Source organism: Hemibagrus wyckioides, linkage group LG21 (genome assembly GCF_019097595.1).
Source record: "Hemibagrus wyckioides isolate EC202008001 linkage group LG21, SWU_Hwy_1.0, whole genome shotgun sequence".
NCBI classification, from domain to species: Eukaryota; Metazoa; Chordata; class Actinopteri; order Siluriformes; family Bagridae; genus Hemibagrus; species Hemibagrus wyckioides.
The window spans coordinates 2,237,851-2,250,176 of NC_080730.1; the positions used below are offsets into that span (position 1 = coordinate 2,237,851).

The 12,326-nt window shown below is 40.4% G+C and overlaps 1 protein-coding gene across 1 annotated transcript; it reads left to right on the plus strand.

The window, feature by feature from the left end:
* Window positions 1–4,777: 4,777 nt before the first annotated feature.
* On the plus strand, window positions 4,778–12,296 carry LOC131342750 (taste receptor type 1 member 3). Its single transcript, XM_058373937.1, has 8 exons — window positions 4,778–5,096; window positions 5,786–6,086; window positions 6,350–6,706; window positions 8,186–8,611; window positions 8,697–8,900; window positions 8,992–9,112; window positions 9,921–10,291; window positions 10,381–12,296. The coding sequence occupies exons 1-8, from the start codon at window positions 4,879–4,881 to the stop codon at window positions 11,071–11,073; spliced, it is 2,691 nt and encodes an 896-aa protein (XP_058229920.1). The 5' UTR covers window positions 4,778–4,878; the 3' UTR covers window positions 11,074–12,296.
* The last annotated feature ends 30 nt before the right edge of the window (window positions 12,297–12,326 follow it).

The window sequence follows — 12,326 nt, forward strand, 5'->3', positions numbered from 1 at the left end:
ATTTTAATAGGAAATAACAAACCCATTTTTTCCCCATTCTGATGATGACTTGAAGCTTAACGTTGGCATTGTGCTGCTGCCACATGATTGGCTGACTGATCGCATCGCTTCGAAATGTACAGGTGTTCCTATTAAAATGGATGGTGAGTGTGTACTTAAACTATATTTCCAGAAGTATTGGGACACCTCTCCAAATCATTGAATTCAGGTGTTGTTTTTCAGGGGTTGGGCTCGGCCCCTTAGTTCCAGTGAAAGGAACTCTTAATGTTTCAGCTTCATACCAAGACATTTTGGACAATTTCATGCTCTTTGTGGGAACAGTTTGGGGATGACCCCTTCCTGTTCCAACATGACTGCACACCAGTGACCAAAGCAAGGTCCATAAAGACATGGATGAGTGAGTTTGGTGTGGAGGAACTTGACTGGCCTGCACAGAGTCCTGACCTCAACCCCATAGAACACCTTTGGGATGAATTAGAGCGGAGACTGTGAGCCAAGCCTTCTCGTCCAACATCAGTGCCTGACCGCACAAATGCGCTTCTAGACAGGAATGGTCAAAAAATTCCAATAAGCACCTTGTGGAAAGTCTTCCCATAAGAGTTGAAGCTGTTATAGCTGCAAAGGGGTGGGAGAACTCCATATTACATTCATGTGCATGTAAAGGCAGACGTCCAAAAACTTTTGGCAATATAGTGTAGTCCAGATTGGCAGGATCAAGGCTGCTACTGATATTGATGTATTATATTTGTGCTGAGTAAATCTGATTGAATACTGTGTTTCCTGGTTGATCTGGTAATGGATGTCCTGGTAATGGGTCATGGAGAGAGTGATATAGTATATCCTTAAATGTTTTTCTGCCGAACTAAAAGTAGCACAATAAATATTTATGACTAGTTAAAAATCTGTAAACAACCCTTATTGTCTAGGTCCAAAAGAAAAATATATTGGAATAGAAATTACTTGAATTTTGTTCTGGAACAAACCCTGAAGGATAGAAGAATGATTGCGATGCTATGCCTGCCCTTAGCCATGCAAAACACTTGGAAATTTGTGGCACAGTCAAAACAGCCTAAATATGTATGCAAACCTTGTTCTAATACTTTGGTTTAATATTTCACTCAACAGTAAACGCGTGCAAATTCTCCGGGACCGGATCACACCTCTGAATAACAAGTGATTAAATTAGCTCTAACACATCAGAGAGGCATGATGCATTTTGGCTAATGCTGGAATTGGCATCTGCAGAGACAGCAGGCGTTAAAACACACATGGACTCCAGGATACTGTCGGCACAATGTGAAGCCACGGCACAGCGGTGCTTTAACATGGTCCAGGAAATTCAGTCACAGAATTCAGGTCCTGCTGATAATATAGTTGATGATATTGGGGTTTTTATCACTGTTGAAGAGAATGGCTAGGGCAGCATCTTTTAGTAGTTTTTGGGCTTATTGCAGTGCATCATGGGATCTCATGACTGTGCTGGATAGTTGAAATGCAGAATAAACACATTTGGTGTATTATAAATAAACTAAATAAGATATCACTGAGAACAGAGGATATACAGGTGTGTGAGTGATTAATCAACGGTGAAAAGGTGGAGCCAGAACCAATATAGACCAATCAGGAGCTGTGGAACAGTCTAGATAATTTTGCCAGCTCTTAAACCAGATCTTGTGCAACCCTGTATGTAATTATAATGTCTTCATACACCAATTTGCAAAGAGTTAAAACTTAAAGCAACACAACATACTTCTCTATCCGTTTCTAATTATGTTTGACGTAATGGAACACCTGTGAAACACGTTACTTCTTGTTATCACTGACATTACAGCAGCTATAACCAGTTGTTCCTTCAGCAGTCTGTCTTCTGTTCAGATGTCCGAAAACCCAAAATTTACACCTGAAGTGCTGACACTGGACACTCCTTTCGTACAGGACCAAATAAACGTACAGGACCAGGAACAGTCCAGCACCAGGAAAGGTCTGCCATGTGCTAGAGGTCATAAAATATATCAATAGCTGGCTGAGTTCTTAATAAATGGCTTCACTGAAACAGAATAGTCATGAGCTAGCTCAGCATTTTTACAATATACACTATATTCCCAAAAGTATTGGGACGTCTGCCTTTACATGCACATGAATGTAATATGGAAGGCTTTCCACAAGGATTAGGAGTGTGTTTATGGGAATTTTGGCCATTCCTCTAGAAGCGCATTTGTGAGGTCAGGCACTGATGTTGGACGAGAAGGCTTGGCTCACAGTCTCCGCTCTAATTCATCCCAAAGGTGTTCTATGGGGTTGAGGTCAGGACTCTGTGCAGGCCAGTCAAGTTCCTCCACACCAAACTCACTCATCCATGTCTTTATGGACCTTGCTTTGGTCACTGGTGTGCAGTCATGTTGGAACAGGAAGGGGTCATCCCCAAACTGTTCCCACAAAGAGCATGAAATTGTCCAAAATGTCTTGGTATGAAGCTGAAGCATTAAGAGTTCCTTTCACTGGAACTAAGAGGCCGAGCCCAACCCCTGAAAAACAACACCTGAATTCAATGATTTGGAGGGGTGTCCCAAAACTTTTGGCAATATAGTGCATTCACCTCTCATCTCTGATTTCAACGCTCACATGTTAGTGGAGAATCCACCATTTCTGACATTTCAGGTCAAACATGAAACGTCTCAGTGAAAGCGTTTTGTGTGTGTATATTGCTCCATATAATGCTGACATAAAGGCATAACGTCCTTCTGCTTATTGTTCCCTGATCCAAATGTTCACTAAAGAGCTATGAGTCATTGCCACAAACAAATGCATGGAAATGTGATTCAAGTGACTGAAATATGAGAACATGCAGCTGGCTAACCTTTCTCACTTATGTAATATACTTGTGGCAAGTCTGTAACCAATAAGTTTAAAAAGAGAAAAACCCACAACAAAGTCTCTAAATTCATTACAGTGCAAAAGAATGAATCCTGCAGACATTCTGTCATTTTAGACTGAAGGAATATAAAAGAGTCGTTAAATTATTTCTATGCATGTTTCAAATTCCTGCAAAACCCATGCAAGCATATATATATATATATATATATATATCAGGCAATAACATTGTGAGCAGTGAGAGGTGAAGTGAATAAGACTGATGATCTCCTCATCATGGCACCTGTTAGTGGGTGGGATATATTAGGCAGAAGGTGAACATTTTGTCCTCAAAGTTGATGTTAGAAGCAGGAAAAATGGACAAGCGTAAGGATTTGAGTGAGTTTGATAAAGGGTCAAATTGTGACGGCTAGACCACTGGATCAGAGCATCTCCAAAACTGCAGCTCTTGTGGGGTGTTCCCGGTCTGCGGTGGTCAGTAAGTGGTCCAAGGAAGGAACAGTGGTGAACCAGAGACAGGGTCATGGGTGGTCAAGGCTCATTGATGCTCATGGGGAGCGAAGGCTAGCCCATGTGGTCCGATCCTACAGAAAGAGCCAAGACACCAGCTGAAATCAATCAGTCAGTGCAAATTAATATCAGCTGGTTCAGTCCCAACTGATGGCCTATGAAAAGGTGTCTCATTACACGGTAACCAAAACATACTGATGGCATTGGTTACAGAAGGATTTCAAAACTTCTGAATGTTTTAGTGAGCACTGTTGAGGCCATAACCCGGAAGAGGAAAGAACATCAGATCAGAAAAGACCACTTGTGGAGAGCTTCAGAAACACCTGGAATTAGCAGGTACAATCGTTTCAATGAAAACAATAAGTATTGCACTCAACCACCATGGCCTGTATGCATGCTCACCACGCAAGACTCTACTGCTGAAGAAAAAGCATGTTGAAGCTCGTTTAAAGTTTGCTGCACAAGCATGTAAAATACTGGGAGAATACAGTCTGCTCAGATGAGACCAAAATAGAACTCATTGGATGCCATAATACACACCATGTTTGGAGGAGAAATGGCACTGCACATCACCCCAAAAACACCAGACCAACAGTGAGGTTTGGAGGTGAGAACATCATGGTGTGGGCTGTTTTTCAGCATATGCTACTGGCAAACTTCATATCATTGAAGGAATGACGAATGGAAAAATGAGACATTCCTGATAAAAATCTGCTGCCATCTACCAGCATGATGAAGATGGAACGAGCGTGGACATTTCAGCAAGACAATGATCCTAAACACACAGCCAAGGAAACTCTCAAAAGTGGGTTCAGAGAAAGAAAATAAAGCTGCTAGAATGGTCCAGCCAATCAGCTGACTTGAATCCAATTAAAAATACATGGAAAGAGCTAAAGATCAGAGTTCATAGAAGAAACCCATGGAACCTTCACGATTTTCAATGCATGCAACTAACTTCTCCATACAGGAGGCATCTTGAAGCTGTCATTACCAACAAAGACTTTTGTAGAAAGTATTTAATAAATTTCAGTAAGCGTGTTCAATAACTTAATTTGTGTACATCTGGGGTTTGATTTCTGGAAAATTTCATGTCAATAGCACCTTTAGAAATATATTACTGAGAAAAATGGTGATACTTCAATACTTATTTTACCCACTGTGTGTGTGTGTGTGTGTATGCAAAATGGTTCTTGAATATGCATCTCATTCTATTTTATATGCTATTTCATCTTTGTAAAATGATTGCACAAGCTTTGAGCAAGACCCAGAGTGCACTACCAGCTTATTTTCATACACTTGCGTGGGTTCGATGGCAGCTTTATGTAAACCACAGATTTAAATACACATCTGGCCGTATATACATGCAGCACAGACCCTGAGCAAAGTATTAGGACATATAACACCAGTGTCTCCAGACCATCAAGATAATTAGTTCCCTACCCAACAGCTGAAGCAGAACCAGTTAAACTGACTCAATAACTGGCTTTCTCTCATTTCATGAATATGTTCTGCAGTACAGCTGGACGGACAAAGCTGCTGATTCTCTTCTGCCTACTCAGTTCTTCTCATGGAGCGAATCCGCAGTGGTTCCAGAAGATCTCCACAAATCTCTTCAAGTCTCCTGGAGATATTGTACTTGGTGGACTTTTTCCCATCAATCAGCTGACCAGCAACCTGACCGAGAGAGTGGAACCGGACGATATTCAGTGCAAGAGGTAGATCATTGTAGATGTAATCATTTGTTCTCACCGGTCATAAAGACCTCAGAGGAAGAGCTGAACTGGCTGAGATAGTGTTTGACTTTGAAAGAAGAATGATGGGCTGAATTTCAGATTTAATGTTACACAATGGTGGCGTATGGCTATAGAGAATTTGCATACAGTTATCATAAACTTATTTTCTACCAACATCTGTAGCTTATGTGTCGTTACCACAGACAATAATTTAGAATTCCCTGTACAATTTTATGCAGATCTTATTTATAATGACAGACTAAAGGCTTGGGTTAAGTAAAAGGGTTTTTTTTCTTTTCTTTATCTTTAATAAGTCCTCTATTACTCACATTTTTTACGTATTAAAAAACATCAGTTCAGGCTTTTTATCAGATCGTGGTCAAATATAATGTTGAGGAACATCCCAGGTCTTTTTTCTTGTCATGATGCAGAGAAGCTGCACAGTATAAACTCCTCTGTTCTGAAGATTTGGGAAATTCTAAAGTTACAGCTTTACTTTAGACTGTTACAAAGCGAGGTCCGATGTTCATCTTCAAAGATTTTCATGAATTGTATTTCATGAAAATATCGAAACCAGTTTAGGTGAAAATAACACTGAGGTATTCCTTTAATATTAGTCCAGGCTTGATTTTGCAGACCTTCTGGCTAAAGTCTGTTTTTCTCTGTGACAGGGTTGATCAGTATGGCCTCGCGCTGGCATTAGTGATGAAGTACACCATAGACGAGATCAATGCCACGCCCGACCTTCTGCCTAACATCAAGCTGGGCTTCGAGAACTACGATGACTGCGGACAGTCTGCCATTATTATGAAGCCCACGCTGCTTTTCTTCACCACGAACAAGACCGACATCATGGAGGTCATGTGTAACTACACCGAGTACCAGACCAGAGTTCACGCCATCATTGGACCGTACAGCTCGGAGATGGCGGCTGTCATTGGCCAGCTGGTGAGCTTCTTCCTGATGCCACAGGTAAGTGGAAGAGCAAGTGTGTGAACCAGTGGGGAAAGTGTGTGTCACAGGAAAATACATTAAAACTGTAACAAATAAACATCCAAACATCTCACTTTTACTGTGCCATATGTCATGAAAATATAACATTAACAAAATATTTAGAAATGTACATTTTCAATGCAATAATTATGCAATAAGCAAAGAAATTATTGAATAAATATTTCAAATAAAGTGTTTATCACGTGTTATGTCATTTTCATGGTAGCTGCTTCCCCCTACAGGTGAGCTACAGAGCCACCAGTGATAGCTTCAGTGACAAGCTGACCTACCCCTCGTTCATGCGCACTGCCCCCAGTGACAGCTGGCAGGCCCTGGCCATGGTGCAGCTACTGCAGACGTTCAGCTGGAACTGGGTGGCGGTGATCGGCAGTGATGAGACTTACGGCAAGCAGGGTCAACAGCAGGTGTCCCAGAACGCTGCTAACGGGGGCATTTGTGTAGCCTACGAGGGGCTGATACCAGTCTACGAAAACCCGGTACCCATCATATCAGAGATCCTGGACGGCATAGTGGAGGCCAAAGTGGGCGTGGTGGTGGTGTTTGCATCCTCCACAGCAACCGCCGCCTTCTTCAAAGAGGTGAGTGAGAAACATATGGTGAGGTGATGCTTGATTTCTCATTAGAAAAAAAAACACGACTCCATACTGCAATAAGACAGCCAAAAATGATTTAACACACTCAGTGTCCAGTGGTGTGATGAAGAGTTGATTATTTTCCTAACAGCACACCCTGAAGTCTTCATTCTTCAAATCAAAGCTATTTTCTAATTTATTAAACTGCATTAAGCAAAATCTGTATAATCTGTTACTATATATTATATTTACAAATTTTTAAAAGATATTTCATAAAAATCGAATAAAAATACTCTTATTATCATAGAACAGAATTACAATAAAAATAGAATTAAAGTGAATAGAACTAAAAAATATATGTAGAAAAAATATATATTATACATACAGGATATTGCCAGTAAGTTTAAGTTTAAGTTTTGGGACATCTGCCTTCACATGCACATGAATGTAATATGGAGTTGTCCCGCCCTTTACAGCTATAACAGCTTCAACTCTTCTGGGAAGACTTTCCACAAGGTTTAGGAGTATGTTTATGGGAATTTTTGACCATTCCTCTAGAAACGCATTTGTGAGGTCAGACACTGATGTTGGACGAGAAGGTCTGTCTCACAGTCTCCGCTCTAATTCATCCCAGTGGTGTTCTATGGGGTTGAGGTCAGGACTCTGTGCAGGCCAGTCAAGTTCCTCCACACCAAACTCACTCATCCATGTCTTTATGGACCTTGCTTTGGTCACTGGTGTGCAGTCATGTTGGAACAGGAAGGGGTCATCCCCAAACTGTTCCCACAAAGAGCATGAAATTGTCCAAAATGTCTTGGTATGAAGCTGAAGCATTAAGAGTTACTTTCACTGGAACTAAGGGGCCGAGCCCAACCCCTGAAAAACAACACCTCAATGATTTGGAGGGACCTTTGGCAATATAGTGTATTTTATACAGTTTGGAAGTCTAAAGAAGTCTACATACAACCCTGATGCACATTTTTACTTTCATTTTTTTTAGGTTAATATCATCTGTGAAACCTAACATCCTAAATGTCTTTCTGTCATTTACATTTATTTGCCTTCAGTCATTTGGTCCTAAGGGTATGCAAACACTGAGCACCCAAGTGTAACTTTTAACATATGCTTTTCCTAAATGAAGGTGAAAACATCGGAGTACTCACACACACAGTGGTATTAACAAGCCTTTAATAAGTAACCTCGAATAAAATAATATCCAGATGAAAAAATAATATCCAGTAAAAAAAAAACACTTTTAGATGGCTCACAACATCTGGCTGATTAACTCCAAGGCTGACAGGAATCCCACACCATTCTTTTAAATGCTTTAAGAATTTTTCCATGAACAAACATTAATGCAAAACTCATAACAGAATGATGTCACCCACTAAGTACTGATCAGCTTATTTTAGATATGACTGATTAAATACAAATTTAAGGTTAATAATATTCTCAGCACCAGAGGATCTTTTCTTCTGTTTGCAGGTAATCAGGAGGAACATGACAGGAGTCTGGCTAGCGAGCACGGCGTGGGCCGTACACAGCAGCATCGTCACGCTGACTGGCATTCAGACCGTCGGCACCGTGCTGGGCTTCACCGACATGACCCAACCCATCAGCCTGCTCAGTCCATACGTACATCAGCTTTTCACCAACATGGAGGAAGAGAGACTCAAAATGCAACTCACGCAGCCGGGTGCTGACGTTTCTCCTCTGGAGAACCCGTGTCCAGACTGCTGGAGTCTTTCTCCTGCAAACGTGAGCATTGTGGAAACCGAGCTGGTGCAGCGCACCGCCTTCAGCGTCTACTCTGCCGTCTACAGCGTGGCCTATGCGCTGCACAACATGCTCGGCTGCAACGCTAGCATGTGTACTGAAGATTACAAGGAGGAAAATATATATCCCTGGCAGGTAGGGTTTCAATCCACAACTATAATCTATCCACATAATTATGCAAAAAAAATCAACACTTCCTTTGGTTTTATTTTGTGCTCAGTTGTTGCCATGGGTACAGAAGGTTTCAATGAAACTGAATGGAGCAGAAATTAAATTTGACTCAGAGGGAAACCCCAGTATCGGCTATGATTTGTTAGCCTGGGTCTTTCAGAACAACACTGTGAGCTTCCAAGACATCGGGACCTTCGTCCAGAACCTGACGATTAATAAGACACTCATAAAATGGCACACGAAGAATAATACGGTATTAAAGAAACCTCGGAGTTCTCAATGAATATACTTTATCGCTTTTTTTTTATTATTTAAATCTGACATTAAATCTTACTTTATAATAGATCCCCACATCTAAATGCTCCTCTGACTGTCTATCAGGACAAGTGCGTATTGTTAAAGGATTTTATTCCTGCTGCTTTGACTGCAGTGACTGTTCAGAGGGAACCTACCAAAACAGAACAGGTGAGACTCAGAATTCAGTAGAGGTGTGTTTTAATCTCACTTCTGTCCACTCCAAAAAGAATTACGACAAATCACCGTCCAATCCTAGATTTGTTTATTTGTAATATTATTGTTCCAGTGTCTCTAAAACCAATTCCAACAATACAGTTACAGTGAGATGTGTGTACTCATTAATAACATGAATGATTTTTACAATGCAATTAACACATCCTCACTAAAAGCTTTCAAATATATACATACACTATATTGCCAAAGGTTTTGGGACATCTCCCTTTATATGCACATGAATGTAATATGGAGTTGTCCCACGCTTTGCAGCTATAACAGCTTCAACTCTTCTGGGAAGACTTTCCACAAGGTTTAGGAGTGTGTTTATGGGAATTTTTGTCTTGGTATGCTGATGCATTAAGAGTTCCTTTCACTGGCCGAGCCCTGACAACACCTGAATTCAGTGATTTGGAGGGGTGTCCCAAAACATTTGGCAATATAATGTTTATCAATACAAATGATCTATTAATTAATGATTAGCTTAGCCTGTAAATCTTGATATCTTTTTATTTTTACTTTTAAAGGTAAGTCCAAATTTGAGCTTACTGACCTTTTATTATTATCCAGGCAAAAGCGTAACTCACTCACTAGAGCAATGCCTGAACTCGATTGGTCATTAATCCTTGACCACCTATCATCTGGCTTTGTCTCATCTACACAATGAATGAATTACCTGACAGAAATCAGAATGGATGTCAGGTCTGGAGAGGTTAAATATATAAAAACACTTTAAAATCTTCTTATTTTCCTTACTTCAAAGATGATATCCAGTGCACCAAATGTCCTCCGCGCCAGTGGTCCACATTCCGCAGTACCAGCTGCGTCTTCCCCACCTACGAATACCTGGCTTGGTCCTCTTTTGAATCAGTAGCTCTGATCCTGGCTGGACTTCTGCTGCTGTCTTGTCAGGCAGCGATGGGTGTCCTGTTCTTCCAGCACAGAGGGACACCGCTCCTGAAAGCACTGGGAGGACCGCTGTGTGGCTTGGGCCTGCTGAGTCTGATGGGAAGCTGTATTAGTTTGGTGCTGTACCTGGGTCAGCCAAACGATGTTATTTGCCGTTTCCAGATCCTTCTGTATGTCATGTTCCCCACTGTGGCCCTGTCCACCCTCCTGGCTATCTCCATGCAGGTGAGCTAAAAAAAAATCTAATTTGTAGTATCTGTAGATATGCTAATGAGATTGTGTGATCCCTGTCTTCTTATTTCTTGTGTTGACAGATTGTTTATGTGTGTGAGTTCCCTGAAAAAGCTCTGCAGAACATGGAGAACATGCAAGGCCTTGGCAGCTGGAGTCTGGTGCTAGCATGTTGTGGTGTTCAGTCAGGGCTCGTTGGCTGGTTTATCCTTGAAGGGCCTTCGCTCACCAAGTGGGTAGATAGTCTGGAAGTGAATTTTGTTAAGAGGTTCCTGCCCTGCCCTGTTGAACCCATACTGAACTTTGGCCTCATGCTGGGTTTCAACGGTCTGCTGGCCTTGATCTGCTTCATGTGCACCTTCATGGCACCAAAGCCCGTCAGGCAGTATAACTTTGCTAGGGACATTACCATTGCCAGCCTGATCTACTGTGTAATTTGGGTCATATTTATCCCAATCTATGCTGGCCTGGATGACAAAGAGAAGACGATCGCTCAAGTAGTGTTCACTTTGATTAGCAATGCAGCGCTCACGGTCAGTTATTACCTTCCAAAGTGTCACCTCCTGGTCAAGGAGCCAGACCTCAACAAAAATGAATACTTCGCCTCGATCTTAGAGGGAATCCCACCGATTCCACCTGAGGAGCCACCACCAGATAAAAATAAGCAAGATCCTAAAAAAGATAATAAAGAAGACAATAAAGAAGGGGATAAAAATGAGAATAAAGAGGAAAGTAAAGAGAAGAGTAAGGAGGAAAATAAAGAGGATAACAACTAAGCATGTTGTGAAAGTGATAGACATCTAGACAGGGGTGGAAAGTATATTTAGAAATTATACTAAAAATATCACTCAATTAAATGTAGCAAATCCAAAACGTAAAAAGTAAATTAGTTTTAAATGTACTCAAGTATTAAGATGCTAAAAAAAAAATGATTTGAACTTGGAATTATGCAGTCACCATGTTTTTATGTAAAAAATAACTTTTATCACTTAGCAAAAACTGTAAATATGTTATATAACTATAGTGTTTTTAAAGTAGGCTAAATATAGGCAATCAAGTTTAGTAAAGTAGGTACATTTACTTTAACATTATTTTTTTAAATCAGATGAAGTTCATATCTCTAGGGAGTAAAGAAGATGCCTTATTTCATACATTTGTGCGACGTAAAACATTTTACTGAGGTAAATACTCCAAACTGCAGTCCAGTAGCTTTTCCCTCATTAGACAGATAGCTATAGCATTAACTACATTGCATATTGCAATTCACATGATTCTTGACTGTTCTTTTCCACATTAATTGGCTTAGGATTGGATGCTTTAAACTAAACTGTGGATTTGCCTACTTTTACTGTCTACTATTAGCTGGATGGTTAAGGTGTCACCGCTAAGGTCTTAGTGGTTAAGGTGTTGGACTCCTGATCAGAAGGTTGTGAATCCCAGGTCCACAATGCTGCCACTTCTGGGCCCCTGAGCAAGACCCTTAACCCTCAATTGCTTGTATAAAATCAGATAAATGTAAGTCGATCTTGATTAGAGCGTCTGCCAAATGCCAGAAATGTAAATGTAAATGGATGAGAGGAGAAGAAGAGACTTTGAATTTGTAACAAGAACTTTATTCATTATTATTAAAGGTGCAAGGTGTAGAAAGTAGGCTATGTCTTACTCTTAATTAAGTAATCAGAGTGTAATCATTCAACAATCCTCAAATGAAGTATAAATACACCAAAATAAAGTAGTGAAGTATGATTAATTAAGAGTTTTCCACCCCTGCATCCAGGCTAATTAAAGGCTCAACCAATCATGCTAACACTGGCACTGTAAATCAGTATATACCTCTCTATATATAAATATTTATATATGTATCATCTACGTTATTTCTTCATTATTCCTGTCAGTTTATTATAAATAAAATCAGATTAAAACGTTTTTGTGTTCTTGTCTGCATTCACCACAAAACATAGTACATTTTTCTATGTGACTTAGCGCCTCCGTAGGCTACATGCAAAACCGCATACTAAGTTACTAAGTA